The sequence below is a fragment of the Sylvia atricapilla genome, chromosome 5 (genome assembly GCF_009819655.1).
Source record: "Sylvia atricapilla isolate bSylAtr1 chromosome 5, bSylAtr1.pri, whole genome shotgun sequence".
NCBI lineage: Eukaryota > Metazoa > Chordata > Aves > Passeriformes > Sylviidae > Sylvia > Sylvia atricapilla.
In genome coordinates, this window is record NC_089144.1 from 63,520,772 (window position 1) to 63,538,668 (window position 17,897).

Below are 17,897 nucleotides of genomic sequence, written 5' to 3' on the forward strand. Positions count from 1 at the left end.
CTTCAGGTTTTGCACAGCTCTGTCTAAATGGGAGAAAGGAAGACACTTGCAAAGTCCCACCTCCACTAGACTGCTCCCCTTCCATGGCATTACAACGTAACTGTGTCTGTAAGTCAGAGCAGTTCAAAAATATGCAAGTTCTAATGCAGCATCTCTCTGGGCTCAAACACAAAATGAAACCACTGTGCTTTAGCTGAGCAATACTAACATCCTACACAGATGTGACAGTATTAGGTAAGAGAGGTTAGCCCCTCCTTAAGGAGAATAAATAATGCTTATCAGCCAGCAGAGTGCTGAGTGCTCTTTCAGCTGCAGGAAAGGGCACTCTCTGCTCCCTGGCAGGGCAAGATCATCATCATGTTGTGGCAGTGATGCTGTCCTGCTGAAGAGACAAAAAGTTTCTCTTAACTTCACTGCAGTTCTACTCTGCAAAAGCAAGAACACAGTTTCTAGCACTCCAGCAAGTTTTCCTCCACACAGCAGTGAAGTGCAGGAGGGTGGAGCAGTAATGTGAATACAGGGCTGCACATCTGCAGATCTTCTAAACAGGAGATTGCTGTGCCACCATTAAGCCTGAAGACAGAAATAATTGCCAGGATCAAAATCATCCACGGAAATGTTTGACTGGGAGTGTTCCACACAAAATACAAGGCAACTTACCTGAAACCATTTTATTCAGGACTGCATGGACATAAATCCAGCAATCAGTTCCAAACTTTGTGGATGCTCAACTCACCTCTACTGCACTGAATGTGAACTATTTCATATTTGGTGACTATGCTGAATTACTACTGACAGTGGCTAATCCACAACTCTTTCTCCTATTTCCTTAAGTCCAAGGATAAAAGCTTTCTGCTTTTTCATCGTCACATATTTTTACAATTTTTATTTTTTTCAGATCTGTTTCAGGGCCAAAGGAGCGCTGTGCATTACCAAATATAACACAGCATCAATTCTTCTTGAATACAAAAGAGTTGTTCCTGAAACACAAACAATATCAGTTACTACTTTTAAGTCATGTTTAGCACTTAAAACCTTCCCACAGCTTGGATGAGGAAACCAACTTCCAAGAAGTCTTGGGATGGAAGTCTTTGAGAGTCTTCCAGAGAACACTAGAGCTCTTAAGAAGTGTGTACATTTGAACGTATCTGCAAATGTAAACCAATAATTTCATCCTTCAACTCTTTAGTTTTCATTTAATTTTGCCAGCCTCTTACGTGGCAGCAAAAGGATTTCTGCAAGTGACCCGGAAAACCACCATGTCAGGGATCCAAGGAGGTTCAGCATTTATTTCAAAAGATTCTTCAGAGCATTTGTTCAAATGTGCCAATACTTTATTCCAGTTTCGATGTAACACCCTAAACACAAACTTCCATTTATGGAGTAAGAGCTACTCAAAACTAAACAGGAGTGGCCATTTACAAAATAAAAGAAAAAATTTGATATGTAAAAGGTACCATGAAAAAGCAACACAAAATCAAGACAAAACACTCCATCTCTACAAACTATGAAGTGCAAAGAAATGTGTATTTTCCTAACGCTTATGTAATTTCTTTTTTTTAATCTATCAGTCTTCAGTGGGATTCCTGGGACTGCAGCTCTACTCCAGAAAAGTCTCTTTAAATTTAAAGGCAGTGCAACTCCGTGGGACTGTTGCTTCTCAAGTTTTTTACACCGTGTGAGTAAACTCACTCTGGGTGAGTCAAAGCTAGAGCACCTTGCCAAGTGCATCCCAAGCGGCACTGGAGAATCTGGAGGATGAACTCTTCTGAAGCACACGTGTGACTGTGTGGTTTTCAGTGGAAGTCATGCAGATGCAGCCAGGGGCAATGTACAGAGCAATGTTTGGATCTGAAGTGCCAATCCTAATGTCACACGCTGAGCGTGCTCTGCCCTCACTGAAACATCTCTGCTGGTGACAGCAGAACACATCCCCACCCTGCCGCCTCCTCTTCGAAATGAAATCTAACAGGAAGGGAAAAACACAGCCTCTATAAAAGGGAACGGATTTTTATTCCCACGTTTAAGTGATTCAAAGCTGCTGCTTGTCTCTAGGCACGTCTGAACAGTCCTGGAGGAACCCTACAAGCCATGGTGGAGTGCTTTTGGGAGTGTCACTGGTGAAAGATGTTCCTCACCCACACAAACCAGCACTGCAAGTGGTGCAGGACTGCAGAGAGGGGCTGTCATGGACTCTGCTTGAGTGGGGCAGGGAGAATCCCTAAGATTTCCTCTCTCTTTTTAAAGAGCACTGTCAGAGATGGTCCTGGAAATCTGTTTGCTGCTCTCTGCCTTCTGACAATAAGATGTCATCCTTTTTCTTTTTAATCGATTTCCAGTTTTCTGTCCATATTTAGAACACACCAGATTGGTGCTATTTAAAAAAAAAAAAATCCATTTATTTCTTTGCACCTGCAAAAATATGGGTGACAACACATCCCCACCTCAAAGGCACAAATGTTCTTTATCTTCCCACTTCAAAGCTCTTGGCCAAAACAGGGAATTTTCAAGGACTGGCACCTGTTTACAAGCAACTGCTACTTAAGGCACACAACAGAAAATGCACATTTTCCTCCTTGAGCTAAAAACTGTGATAGCTGGAAAAGTGAAGAATGTAGTGAGGGCAAAGCTTTAAAAAGTGAGTTCAGCTGCCTACTGTCATCCACATCACACAGCTGGTGACTTCACTTGGGCTGGAATATGCACCCAGCTTCCCAATGTAACCCATCAGACGTGTTTTCAAGCCCTGAGTTAACAACAACAGCGTGAGCTGCTGTGGTTCTTGGGGAGTTACAAGAGCTGTACATAGCCTCTTTCCAAGATAATGCCATAACCCTGCTGTCCGTGGTCTGATGTAGAGGCAATGGCTTGGTAGGAACGTGCACTTTTGGGTGATCACTCTGTGTCCATAAATGTAGGCTGGTGGGGCCAACGCCAACCTTTTGGTGCAGGGTGATGCACACAGACCTGGTCTGACACTGCTGCTCCCCAAACACTAGGTAAGAGGCCTGATCCAAACCACTGCAAGTACAATACATTGCAAAGGCTCACTCAGATTCCACTTACTGCTCCAAAGTGGCCACGTTTAACATGACCAGTCCAGCACCTTCGCAATTCATTCCTCCTAAAAGCAAGGTTTTCTTCCCTGAGCCAAAAGCCCACAGCCACTGGCAGGACCATGTGTTACATCCTGCTGGAGAGTATTTCCAAGAATTGAAGCACCTTCCATGCTGAGTGTATGAAAAGGAACTGTAACATTTCATTTAGCTTCAAAAATAATCAAGGAGCAGGCTGGAGGTCAGCATTTTGGCCACAAAAAGGAACCCAACCATAAATTATGTAGCTCTCATCAAGTTCTTTTATATGCCAAACTAAATACAGACTAAACACAAATGTCAAGGAAAACTGAAGAAAGGGAAGAGCCTGAGGATTCCATGAACCAGATGGTTTAGTCATGGAAATGGATGCAACAGTTGGTAACAGCTTTCTGTGCCTCTACCAACTTTTCATCTGACTGGTGTTTTCTCAAACTGGTAGATTCATTAACAGATACTTAAATACAGGATACTTAAAGTTTCAGGATAAAAAAAGGTTTTCCCCCCCCCGCCTTTTAATAGGGCAATAAAAAAAATTGGCAAAAGAACTCAAGCACATGGGGATACAGAAGCTTACAGATTTTCTCCCCCCAGGATTTCCAAGTGGAAACACACATTCTGGCACATGCATTCCACAGAATCCTTTGGTAGCACAGGAAAAAAAAAATAAAAACCAGCTTTACCTGTAGCTGCAAAAAGTGTGGGTCTTCCTTGTTAAAACTGCTCTTGAAACTGGTGGCTGGTAACTGGTGTTACTTTTCTTTCTATATGAAGATACAGACTAGGCCACACCGATTTCTTGGACATTGGATCAGGTGTCCAGCCAACCTGAGAACAAAACTTCCAAACACAGCTTTCTGACTTCTTATCTTTTACTATCCTGCTGAAAGTTTTAAAGAGGGTTTTCTCCATCAGATGGCCTCTTTTATTTACAAGTACGTATTTGTCCTGTGTTCTTCCTAAGATTAGGGACTGAAAAGAGAAATGATACACATCCAAATATAAAAAGATGGAATTTCACAACAGGGTCACCATGACTAGTAAAGAGATGAATGAGAAGTGGCTTAAGTGTCTCTAAATTTCAAAGCTCTTATTTCACAGAGAACATATTGTTCTGTAATAGCTGGAACCAGACAAAATTAATTTACCTCCAGGAAGACAACATTTTCTTGAAGTGAAGTCACAGGAACGTGCTAATATTATAAGCATTGGTCTCTGAGCTCACTACAGAATTAAACTGGAGAAGGATGTGGGGTCTGAAAGAGATGGTTTTAATGGGAACACTTAGCAACAGTCAGTCTTCAGCGCTGTCAAAACGACCAAATGAACACTGCCTGATACACTCTTCATTCTTCAAAACCTGTCATTTTACAGAAGTATTGGCAACATTCATGTTTACAAAGTTGGCAGAAAACAAATGTTTATTTTTATCCTAGAATTATCACACAAAAAAACTTTAAAAAAAAATCAAATCATAATGACCTGTTGGTACTGCTGTTACAACTGTGCTGGTGTTCTGATTCCTTTCAAACCTCAACTGGTGCCCATGAGGGCCTTAGACATAGGCCAGGGAACTGGAAATTAATTGACACTTCTTCATTACTCCAAGTCCCTCAAAGCAGTTTCATACAGCATATTGATGATCATAGGTAAACAGAAAAACAACTGAGCTTCCTAGTAAAGAGGGAAACGTAATACCTTTTTTTCCACATCAGCGAGCAACTGAGGTTTTGGTTTGGGCCACGAGTATGATGTACACACTTCACGAGTAAGGTACAGAGGTGACCACTTCCACCACTGTTTTCATTTCAGTCGGACTCAGTCCTGTTGCTGATACTGAACTGTGCACTGCAGCCAGGAGCAGATAGCCAAAGACCACCACACCACACCAGGGTTACACACCTGTACCTCCCCACTGCCATTTCTGCCCCAGTGAGTGAGGCACATGCAGCCTCTCCCCAGTGCTCTCTCGGGCAGATCTCTGCTCCTTAGACCCTTGATCACGACCATTTGCCCGTGTTTGAGACATCTACACTGTAGTAGCACCTAATTCTTCTGCTGTCCATTGCCCTAAGGTAGGGCTCCCAAGCCTCACCCACACTGAGCCTGCCCTCCATCTCAGTGCTGGTTTAGTACCTTTAGTTCACTCTGACCCAAGAATGGAAACACTTCGACCCATCGTGGCTTAAGCAAAATGTCCGTATGCATTATGCCAGTTACAGTTATGCAATGGCCAATATTAGTAAATTCGTAGCTCATTTTAAATTAAAACTCTGAAAAAAACCCAGCAACAAACAGTTCCATGGCACGCACCACTCTTACCATGGGAATAATGCTTACCCTTTGTCCAATGGGACAGTGGAAACAAGTATAAATATAGAAACTGCCTCAAAACTGCAAATCTAAGCCTATGTTAATGCTCTAAACTGTCACTGACTTCCACTAAAATTATTCAGATCCAAACATAAGCAATGATTTAGGACATCAATTTATAACATAATGCTGGTGACCCTGTACCAGTCAGGCTGGATTGGTTTCTGTCCACAAAGCAAACTACAGAGTGGCAATAGTTTATCGCTGGTCTTGCAAGAGCATTTAGTATGCAAATATGTTTTTTTAAAAGATATACACACATATTTCCCCAAATTCAACTGCGGCTGAGAATTTCCTTTCCAGTTTTCAATAATTTTTAAACAAATTAGATACCAAGCCCTTTCTGTTTGGATGCTTTGCTTTGTTTTTCCAGCCTGAATGAGTCTACAAATATTTTCTTAATTATACAAGGCCAATGTTTCACTTTGCAAACATTGAAGATGAAGGAACACTTGAAGCTTCAGCACCAGAAGGAAAACAAGGAAGAGTGCAGAGGGTAGCTCCATTCAGAACCACAGAGCTGTAACAATTATCATTCCAGTTTGATACAAGTAACTCATAAAGACTTTTATTCTAAGTAGTCCCATTGCTCCTGACAACCAAAGTGATTATTAGGTGAGATTGGACCTTCAAGACCTTTGAGTTGATACGGTTTGTAATCCTGCAGAACAGCAACACAAACCAGGTCCCCATAAGCACTGGAGAGATAAGAATAATTGTAACGTCTTGTAAAATGTCATCTCAGTTCATTCAAAACTTCACATACTTCTTTAGAAAAAGGAATCCATTATTCTCGGAGATTGTTCCTGTCTTTTTTGTCGTTGTTGTTGCTGGAGTACTGAGTACTTGACCTAAAGTTTTATTTCCGTGTTAGCCCAAATGAGGGTAAGGAGAGAAGAGGAGCACCGTAATATTAGCAGATTAATTAATATTACTTGCGATGACACCGATGATTTTCCTTGTTTGTCCCCCATCTCTTCTTACTAGTCTCATTTTGCTGCCTTTTTTTTGATTTTTCCAGAGTGCTGTCAACAAGAGTTGTGGAAGTTTCTTCCTTTGTGAGAACAACATCGCTGATTTCCTCTAAGTCTTTGCTTCCATAGGAAGCAGATAGCTGGCAGATTTGCAGTGGGATGCCAAATCAACTGTGGAAGTTCTGCACTGTTGTCTGTTTCTGAGAAAGCCGCAGAAGCTCTTCTCTAATTGCTTTGATAAGAGAGGCTGACGAGTGACCTGGCTGGAGGTCCTCAGTGGAACTGGTGGTGTAGCAAAGGCCCTGGCCCTGAAGGCTGTTGTGTGGAAGCTGAGCAGGAGGTGCTGAGGGCTGCCTGGCCGAAGTCCTCGGCATCTGGAATACTGGTGAGGAGGAATATTCTTGGTGTCCATGCATATGCGTCTGGAAAAAGGGAGAAACCGTTATTGCGCTTTCTGAATAAACGTGATCATCCCAGAAAAGACGAGAAAGCAAAAAGGCAAAGAGCAGGGGGGGAAGCAACATGGAGATGCTTCTATCTGCTGCAACAGTTCTGTTTCATGAATGAGTGATGTCTCTTATGGAGCACAAAACGAGAGTACACAAAACTGTTGGACTGCCTCAAGCTCAGAGACCCCTTTTCCAATCTACAGTGTGTTTAGGAACTGAAATGGAAGGAGGAGGGGAGAAACCCCACAGGACCAGAAATCAACAGAATTGGCTTCTCTTACCATCCACTTCCATCAACTTCCTAAAAGACACCAGGAAAATCACTTTTTTCCTGGCTGTCATTTCTCCATTTTATTTATAAGCAGAGATACTACTATTTCCACCTTCCCTTTTTCTGCCTGCTTTGCCTATTCAGACTGGATACTTTTGAGGACCCTGAGACTGAGCAGTGCCCAAGAAAACACTGTCAACAGAAGAAGCACCAGAAGAAAACTACATGGACTTGAAAGATTAGATTTTTTCCCCACTCTGAAAATATCTCAGAAAGGCTATCCCAGCTTAGGGACAATCATTGTTTCAGGGCAGGAAGGGGTTACTTCTGCCCTTGTTCAGTAACAGACATTTCCCAACAAAACAAGAGCGACAGAGAACATTAGTCTGAGTTTATGGCCTGTCTTTCTGCAAGACAATTGCTTACACTAAAACAAAGCATGGATTTACAGTACACTGGGTGACTGCACCAACTCCCAGAACGGACACAAACAAGATTTTGAACATTTTGAAAATCTAGACTCCAGCTGACAACTCCGAAGCGAAGTGTTTCCTCTTGCCTCCTGCTGCTGAAGGCTGGGAGACAGCCTGAAGAAAACACTGGACACGGAGGACTGGAACGCACGTGTGGGAGCAAAGCAACAAAATCCCCTCTCAGGGAGAGCAGCAGAGTCACACCACAGCTACAAGTCAGTGAGCACTACCTTTCTCTGGGGACAAGCCTTAAGGAGTAGCAGAGAGAGCAGCCTGATGGGGGAAGAAAGGACAGCAAGGTCAGCTAGGAGAGGATTTGGGAGCCAGGGGAAGACATCACAAAGCAGAGCCTGCAAGGGATATGGGGGACCTACAGCAACAGTGGTGTGCAGGGAACACAAAAAGCCATGGCAGCAAGTTTCTTAACATCTCTCACAATGCAAATGAGCAACATTTGAGCCATTTTGTATAAAGCAGAATTAATTATAGATTCTGAGTGTCTTGTGTAGCTCGCTCACAGCACTCCTCCTTTACACAGCTAATTTTGGGAGACATATTAAGGGGGAAAGAGGCTTTAATAGAAGACTGATAGGTAAAGGTTTTTCAAGTAACATTCTGCCTCATTTCTTACAAAAGAGAGGTGATTTCAGAATCAGAAAGGAATGAATGGGTCTCTTGCTTTTCAGAATTATTCATCTGGCAGTGAAACCTGAAACTAATTCATATGTGCAGTCTGGAGTTGGCAAACCTGACAAGTACTCTGTGGGTTTCTAGAGGAGAGATGACATAAAAACTATTAAAAGGAAACACTCCTTGATACATGAGTCTTAAGAGCAGCCTAAATGATGTTCAGGTTACTTTCACATTAAAAATGCACTGTGGATTCAGCTCCTGTCTCACACAGCATAAGAATGGTTTATCAAAGGAAGTTAGGGAGTATGATGACCACAGTGGCTGTTTTTCACACTAAGTTTATCAAGGCTTTCGTAAGCATCTCAGAAAAAGAAAAGGGTGTGTTTCTGTGATTTCACATATAGCGTCAGAATTTAAAAAGCCTGTAAAATTTCAAAAGCAAAATAAAAGGAGCAAAAAGGCTGAAATAATTTTTGCTGTTTTTTTTTTAAACTTCTTTGCCAACAGAAACACACAAAGATATATAACATTATATATGCAAAAATATATAGTTCTATATAATATCTATACATTTTATATTTTTATCTAAAAACTTCTGGGTAATTAACAGCGGTATGAGATAATTGGCAAAAATATCTATTGAATCTTCCTTCTTAAGGAATGAAGATTTATGAGACAAAAGTGTAAATTTGTTCATCTCCATTCAATACCTGCTGAACTCAGGCCAATTTCAACTGAATGAGATGTATAAATATATACACAGATACATATGTGTATATGCATGTTTGTGAACAGATACATAAATTTCACAAAACCAGGTAGCTAATTAGACACAACCTGATTTGTTTTAACCTGATTTGTTATTAATGAATCCATTTCTGAGCAGCAGAAAGGTCAACTCAGGCTGTGCTCTGCTGGATCTCTCAGCCAGCACGCATCTCACAGGGCCTGTCTCAGGGACTTGACCAAGTTTGGTGAGATTATTTTTTTTTTACAGACACTAGAGTGGGCAGCTGAGCAGAAAAATAGAATGAAAGGCGAGGAGTATCCTTGGGGAAACAGTGGAAACCTGGAGGAAGGCTTGGGAGAACAGTGGAAAGCCACAGGGGACTGTAGATGGGTAGGAGGTGATGCCAGGTGGTGGAGATACACAAGACACCGAATCCATCTGTAAGAAGCCAGACTTCATTTGTTCTGCTGCTCAGGGTTGTATTTTGTGTCAGCTAAGGAAATGCTGTCCTTCTGGCTGCCCTGGGCCTTCTGGGTGAAGAATTAAGGTGCATTTTTGGTACCCTGCACACTGGCTTAGGGCCAGGAGGTACAAGTGAGAGGTCATACTCCTGCAGGAAATCAGGAATAAAGGGCTGAGGATACTGTTAGGAAAAGTGCTACTGCAGGAAGACAAGTGCAGATCCCTCTCCAGCTCGTGGGCAAGAAGAATGCTCTAGATTTCAGTCTTCTGAAATGCAGAGTTTAATTTTAGAAACTTGCTCAGAGTGAGGGAACAGTAAGACAAGGTTTGTACAGGATCAGTTGAATAGTGCAGTGTAAGGAACTTGACCGTCATTAGGTAAAGCCCCATTGCCAAAACGAGGAAAGACAAATTTAGAGCTCTGTCCTAGCAAAAAAATGCAAACTGTGAAGGTAATTATTTAACTACAGAAAGCTACAAGACCAAGGGTTGGTTTGTTTTGTTTTTGTTTTTTTTTTTTCAACAGGAAGAATCCTTTAAAAAACCCAAAAAAAACCCCAAAACAACCAAACCTGCTCACAGGAAAAAGGAAGTTCAGGAAATATGTGAGCTCTCCTATAACTAGATGACATCAAATTCCAATAAGTTTTAGTTCATGATCTCCTCCTTTTGCCTGTTTTTAATAACAAACTGAAAAAAAAGTCATATTGCAGTAAAACATGAACTGCAGCAACCAGTGAGCAAAACATTCTGTCAAAGCCGAGGAAATCTTTAAACTGAGATGAACCAGAAGAAAAACCAGCCTGGATTTAAATGACCTGAACAAGAACACATCCACAGATCTAGAAAAGCCATTTTCAGAAAAGAGAAACAAATGTAAAGAAAGGTCAACAAATGGTAACCCAGAGATGTCTCTGAAAATGAAACTCGAGACACTAAGATCTCTCATGCCAGTCCTCTTTTTGATGTAAACTGAAATTATGATCTCGCATTCAAATGCCACAGTTTCAAGCAAGGAAAGCACATTAAATTAAGGAAATAAATCTTTTGGCTTGGACAGTTAAAGTTTTGAACAGCATCAAATAGTGCACCCAGCTCTCAAAAAACCTTATGCTGCTCCTCTTGAGGTTATCTGGAGTGGAGGCAGCTCACCTGCACCAAAATCTGAAGATAAGCCCATGTTGCTGCGTTTCTTTTCTGCAAAGCTATGGCATGGTCACGCAATACTGCAAAGCAACTTCAAACACTGTGAACACTACTGACTTAAAGTAGTGTGAACACTTCTTAAATGTGCAAAAGGAGGAGATCCTGCCTTCTTTCTTCAAGGAAGAAGCCAGAAAAAGATAGTTTAAACTACGAAGCGAAAGAGGAAGCAAAAGTCGTCACTCTCGAGAGTACTGCAATGAACCTGTCACAGGTCAGTCTGCTCCAGGACACAAGTACACCAAAGAGGGACTGGTGGCAGGCAAGTGTCTCTGTCCTGGCAAGGCCAGACACCACCTTCACCCTCACCCAGCTGGTTGAAGCAGAAATGCCAACCTCTAGAAGCACGCTGAGAACATGAAATCACCATGGGCAGCGCCGGTGAACGAGCATGTGTTCATCTCCCACATCCTGCTGGCCTAGGGCAGGAAAGTAACCCGTTTACAAACACCTCTAACGTTATGTTGTTCTGCCGCCCTGACTCCTGCTCTTAGCACGGATATAGAAGATAAAAGAACTTTATGCAGACAAAATAGGATGGTAGCCTGGGACAATTTAATTCCATGTTTTCTAATGACAGTGATCTCAAAATACAGAGGTGTATTTCGAAGAAGGAATGGAAAGCAGTATCCACCTCTGCTGGAGCTCAGAAGCAGAACTGGATGAACTGCAATTAATGGGTGAAGGCCTCAAGCAAGGAAAAAAAAAAAAAAAAAAAAAGATTAAGGTAAAATGAGAGAAAGCGTTTAGAGAAGCAAAGGTGAAAGAACAGCAAGCAAAGTCAGAAGAGCTAACAAGGGTTCCAAGAGCAAAGCAAAGAATGTCAGAGAAGCAACTAAAAAGTATTCCAGGGGGGAGAAAAGTTCTAAACAGTAACGCAAGAAAAAAAAAATAAATACCCAAACATATCACTACTTTGGAAAAGGATGCAAATGTGTAACAGTACTCACTGCATCTCGCCTAGCACATTCATCCTCTCCACGACACTGGGGCCACCCCGGGCCCCCCGGCTGGCCATGCCCTGCTCTGCCTGAGGGGATCTCCACTGGTTGGCCTCCGATCCTGCTAGCAATTCCCACCTGAGTGAGGTGCTGTATCTGAGAACCTTAAAAGCAAATATTGGTGTTTTGTTTTTCATCTTTATACACATTCAAGTTTGCAGGGCAGACACATGATAACATAAAACTTCGTTGGAAGCAGGAGACAAGAAGAAAATGGAGCTCTCTGTTTCTGTGCAGTTAATCAAAATCAGCAGAAAGAAGGCTGTCAGTGTGGAATAAAGGCAGAAAAGTTATGTGCGTTTCGTGCAGGTCATGTGAGTGCAAGGCATTTCATGGCCCTGCACTGAAAGAAGAGGTTGAGAGACATGCATCTCTGACACGGGCTACTCTTCATCCCAGAAACATGCCAGCCCTTTCCAGAGGGTGCTTACTGAAAGCTCTGGCAATGCCTTCAGGTCAATTACTCAGCAGCAAAGAGAAGACTTTTGCTCCTGTGGCACACTTGACTTGCATCACACTGGCAAGGCAAGGCCCTAACTCTGCAAACTGCATCCTGAGGAATAAAATACACCGCTGGGTAAGAGTGCGCTTCTCTCAGCTCCGCTCTGCGGTTAAACATTAAACCGTGCTGTACTTAACTAAGGAGAAGGTCAGAACACACTGTATCTCCTTCCAAGATAAAGCCAACCTCCTCCTTTCTCCTTTCCTTCCCTCTCCTCCCTCCTGCTGCTTTCAAACACCTGCAAGGATAGCTGCCACCATGAACTGCAAGAGATACGTAACAACGTGCCAGCTTTCCTTTTTCGTTCATTTGCTCCCACAGGGAAATGTCGTTTTTATTTTTGTTCTTAAAATTACTAATAACACTTTATTATTCATTAGGAATGAAACACGTTTAACCCCAAAATACATAAAACTGTGTGTATGTACAAAAGGGGAAGAAAAGACAAAAACAACAGTGCGATTTACGTGATGGACAGTTAGATTACTTTCCTATTTTTTTCTAAAACCCCCCAGTATTTGAGAAGTTCAATATTTACAAGTATTTATGCTGAGGCACAGAAACTAAATATGTCAAGTACCTCCAAACTTTAAAGCAGAATACGTATGAACATTTAGACAATAGATTTAATCAGAGAATAGTATAACCATCACTAACCTGTAATAGTTACTACATTCCTCCTATTCTCATTCATCTAATATTTACAGGGAGATGAGAGCAACTATCAAAACTGGGCTTCTGATATAAGTTTATGATCACATTTCCAGTCTTTTTCAAGGAAGAAAATATTTCTCTGTGAGAAAATTAGCTGCAACATTTGCGTAGCAATACAATATTTTATTCTTAGAAGTGTTTGCTGCTTAGCTGCCATGTGATGTTACCATCTTCTTCATGATAGCATTGGTGACTGCTATAAAAATTACCTCAACCAAATCAGTGAAGGTAATTTCATGTGGGACAGCAGAAATAAATAATTCAATCTAAAACTAAGAGATACTGCTTTAGTGCATACAATTCTACAATGAGAAATAAGAAACAGACATAGAGAAGTATTAAAAATTTTTGCTATTTAGCATGCTGATTTGGGATGCATCAATTAGTTCATTTAGCACAAAGGAAGGAGTTTGAAATGGAAAGTTAGCATACAATGTGATCTCTAAACAAGTTCTTTTTCATTCTTAAAGAATAGGGTTAGGGTTTTGTGAAAATATGCTTTGTGATAACCAGCGCTTGTAAAATACTAAAAAAGGGGCAAAGCACTTCCTTTTTTCTTCAAGGTTCTATGAAAAGTAAAATCAACCTCACTTTGTGATTATTTTTTGGGGGGCATTGAGGACAAGGACCACATATCACATGGAGCAGCCGAAGGAGAACGACATCTTAATGGTGACCTTGGCATAAGAACAGATACAGAAAGGATCTGTTATTTTTCTGCACATTCAGCATCAGTGAAGGGTACCTGCAGTGCTTCCAACTGGTCGTGGCCGTGCCACTGATGGCATCTCCTCTGAGTACATCCCTCTGGAGGAATACTGAACCTCAGGTGGTGGCTGCTCTCCATGCAGTAACTCTGCAGGCTGAAGAAAACCCGGCCCAAAGTTCTGCCTGTGGAAAAGGATTAAAGATTAAAATCAGTGAAATCCCTAATTAGAAACAGTAACGTAGGTGTGGCCTGGTACAGCAGTTCTTCGTGCCTTTTAATGGAATTGTAACCTTCAATGTCGAGGAAAACGTTTATATCTGAACAATGTGTTTTAACAAAATTTCACATGAGTGTTTTTCACATGTTGCAGTCTCCTTAATGCAGAAAAATAAGTTCACAGATCTTGAGATCCTGTTTTCCCCTTGGGGAAAAAAAGTGTATTAAATGAAAAAAAACCAGAAAAGTAAGACTTCAGCAGTGATGTAGCTGCTTACCTCAACAAAACTGACTCTACCCAAAGAGTTTCTAGGCACACACTTTTGGTCTAAACCAAAACATAAACTGCATTACATGTGCATTTTGTGAACAATTATTACTTCATGAAGTATTCTGGTAACTTTTCAGAAAGTTGTCAGAACTGTGCTCTTTAGGGTTTGTGAAATGACTCAAAGCTGTCATTAGCACATATGAAGAAATGCAGTGTGTACTGAATCGGATGTTTGCTATCCATCAGGCTGGTGCTGGCAGTCACTGCTGTGTGTTTGCTAAAGAGTTCACAACAGAAACTGTAATCCATCTAACTTTACTAACTGTGTGAGTGCAAACGAAGCAAAGGGAGAAGGAACCAAGCTCAGGCACATGGAGCTACATGAAGTGAGAGCTAGGGATGAGTTTTCCATGCCTTGTACCACAATGGCACCTTAGCCCTCCTAGGCTACAGTCTGCAGTGTATCCTATTCCTCAAGATTTCAATTTTACACCCCTTTGTTTTTCCACAAAACCCTGTGACTGCATCTGATTCAGACCATTATTGATTTATGCTTTATTTGGAAAACTACCCACCTTCATATGACAGCCAGACAGCAAAGAAAGCTGACATAATAAATCGCCTAATAAAGCACAAACAAGTAATTGTCAATCAAAGTACCAGCTATTTGGCATGCAGTGTAACTAAACGGTGGAGGTTTAAGGGCCTCAAGCTGTAACAATCCCCTTGTGGAGGTGCCAGAATTTCCCTACTTCCCTCACGTACAATCCCCACCTGTCCACTCAGCAGATCCAGAAGAAACATTTCCAACCACACAGGCTAGTTAAAATAAACGCTTCAATGGGTAGGTAATGTTTAACAACATCACTTCTGTTAAGTTAATCACTGTAATCAGTCAAGGATGTGATCATCTGGCCCTTTATGCCTGCAGTGTCGAGCTGGAATTTTGAAGCTGATGAATTATTACAATTTCTTGGTGTTGTCTAAAGAAAGTATTTTCCTCAACATTCCTGCCAATGTATTATTTTTGTGCCAATTTTTCAGAGGATGAGAAATAAATTATTTATTGCTGATGTGTTTGCACTTGGAAGGTCCACATTTAATAAGGTTTCATCTTCTCAATCTTTTTATAATAGATAGCTGTGGCTTCTCTTCAAAGTCAAAGATGAATGTAACAGTATAAAACCAGAACACAGCTCTGCATCTGTATCATAGAGGCTTTCCAGTGCTCCTTCCTATTTCCAGACAAACTCAGTTTTCAATTTTTGCACATCCAAAAAAAAACCCCAAAATTATCTCCAGCCATTTAAGTCAGGAGATACCGCTCCAAAAATCAATTTTACACCCCTAATCCACTTTAGCTCAGTATATCTATCTCTGTTGCACAATTCAATATCTGTTTTCTGGCAAAAGCTGTTCGTTGTGTCTTTATGACTGCCTAGCTGTTACCTGACCTAGGTCTCTCACATTTAGTTTTTTTCCCCAGGTCGGTTCCACTCCATTAAAGATGCTGATGGTGTTATTACAGAGAAGAGAACAGTATGCTCACCCAACTATTATTCCATGCACTGGATGTTTAACCCAATGGACTATGACATTGACACATGCCACCTAATCACACCGTTTTCCCTTCCTCTAACTCGTGCACTGCTTCTATCAATTTGTTTATCATTACCTTCAGATCTTTACAATAACTTCCACTGCACAACCATGACAACCCTTTCCTTTGGCTTCTATGGAATGAGCTTTAGGAAGCTTTCTATTTTAATGAAAACTTAGAGGAATTCTCTCTGTCCAGATCAGTGACTTGGCAGATTGTTAACTTAATCTGTTGACACTGGCAAAGCCAGCACTTGAATTTTTGTGATTTACATGAACTCAGACTGCCTATGCCAAAGAATGAGAAACTTTTGAACAAAAAAATGTGTTGTGAAGACTCTATCTTGCTCTTGGGTATTAATATGGACTACAGCACTTTCATGATTAATTTATTGCGTTTTCTCTGAATATGTAACAGGACAACAAAGATAAAATCTCCCCAATAACAAACAACTGGTTTATGCTTTACACTGGCAGTTTCAAAGCTCATAATCTTCAAGGTAACCTAAATTACAGAGTATACCATATGTCATAGCGTGCCATTTCATGTATGCTCCACTCACACTGAAACTGTCACCTCCAGCCAAGAACTAAGCAAGATGTTTAAAAACTCCTTTTCTACTTGCTCGTCTCAAAATCAAGATGCAGAACAATAAAGCAGAGTTCTTCACAGCCATTTTACCATCGAATCTCCAAGGCAATGAAGACTTCAGTGAAGTCTATGAATGACATAAAGAGCTGTGGCATTTCATCTCATATGGTGAACTCTAAGAAACTAATAAGAGAGCAGCACAAGGCCACCATTTTTCCAGCCTGGCTGCAGCAGCTTGGAGAGGGTGAAGCAAGTCTCACCCCAGTGAGTAACATGACTCGAGTGTCCAACTTCACACGGGGTTAAAACACACAAACCAAATGGGAAATTAACAATCACCTGGACAACTGTTTTCTCCCCTTTACACAATTCTCCCACAGTGAGAGCAGGAGAAGATGGAAAATTTGTTCTTCCCCTAATTTTATAATAATAGGGTTGCAAGGCAGACTTTCTCTGTGAGGGTCACTGTGCTCTGTCATTTATTCTCAGCTTGGTTAAAAATAGAATCAATCTGTTAGTCATATGAAAGCTGTTGTGAGTGAGTGTTGCCCTGAGGATATAGAAACAAGATGAAAGCAAGAGTATTGGGAGAATTACAAGCATCTGAGTAACTGTTTCAGGCTTTCCAAAAGCTCAGACTCAATGGTTTACTGAATATTGGAAGGATATCTTGATAACTGAGAGGCTAGAAACACTCTTTTTCAAACAGAGGCTTGGATTCTATACAGCATGCATATGTCATTTATGCTTCATAAATAAATAACACAGACTGGATCTGGACTCCTGTGTCATTTATACAGCACTTTGCATAATGATATACCAGTGTCAGTAAGAAATCTGGAGTAATTGCAAGGAAAATAATAAACGAAAATTTTATCAGTAAAAAGTTACCTTGATAGGAGACCTGATGCTGCTGGTGGAGTCATTCCAAATTCCATGTATCTCTGTCAGAAGAATGAAAAAAACCACCAAATTAAAATAAAAATTCACACCTTTCGAAGCCCATGGTCGGCCTTTTAAGGGATGAACGGCACGGATCACTAAGCCTGCACGTAGGACTGGATGGCAAGCCCTAAGAACTTCAGTTTTACAAAGGAGCACAAAATGATCTCGGAATCACTGCTACAGTGGGCTACATTCTCTTCTGTGTGATCAGAGTCTGAATTTAAAAACTTTTCAGAAATACTTTTCCTCACTTGCAGAGGATCAAGAGCTGCTCCAGTGTCTACTTAGCAAAAAACCAAGCTTTGCATTTGGAAATCTCTTATGACCTCAAACAGCATCAGACTGCAGCAGAGAGACCACAGCGCTCAGACTCATCAGAACTTGGGATGACCTACAAGGTTATCCATGTGTTTCAGTGCTCCATCAAAAGCGAAAAATCATACACAGAAACACTGCTTCCTTATCCCTCACTTCCTGAAAGCTTTTGGATATCCTGAAAAATGTGACCCATGCCAAAGACATGGGTCATTTTTTTTTCACTGTCAAAGTATGAATTACTACACATATTAAAAAAAAGTTTTACTCTTAGACGTAGCAAGACTGACTTGTGAAAGATCCCAACTGGGAAGAAACTATCCTAATGGAAAAATCCTGCCTTCTGTTGTGGCCAAGATGGGGAAAAAGA

General features: G+C 41.1%; 1 protein-coding gene across 1 annotated transcript in view; it reads right to left on the minus strand.

Moving 5' to 3' along the window:
• Positions 1-5,060: 5,060 nt before the first annotated feature.
• Positions 5,061-17,897, minus strand: part of KIAA1549 (KIAA1549 ortholog) — a 73,703-nt gene continuing 60,866 nt past the window's right edge. Inside the window, exons 16-19 of the mRNA XM_066319774.1 lie at positions 17,159-17,211; positions 13,626-13,771; positions 11,614-11,768; positions 5,061-6,864 (exon numbers count right to left, since the gene is read on the minus strand). Of these exons, the coding sequence (XP_066175871.1) occupies positions 6,610-6,864; positions 11,614-11,768; positions 13,626-13,771; positions 17,159-17,211 (609 nt within the window). The 3' untranslated portion in view covers positions 5,061-6,609. The remainder of the gene's footprint in view (positions 6,865-11,613; positions 11,769-13,625; positions 13,772-17,158; positions 17,212-17,897) is intronic.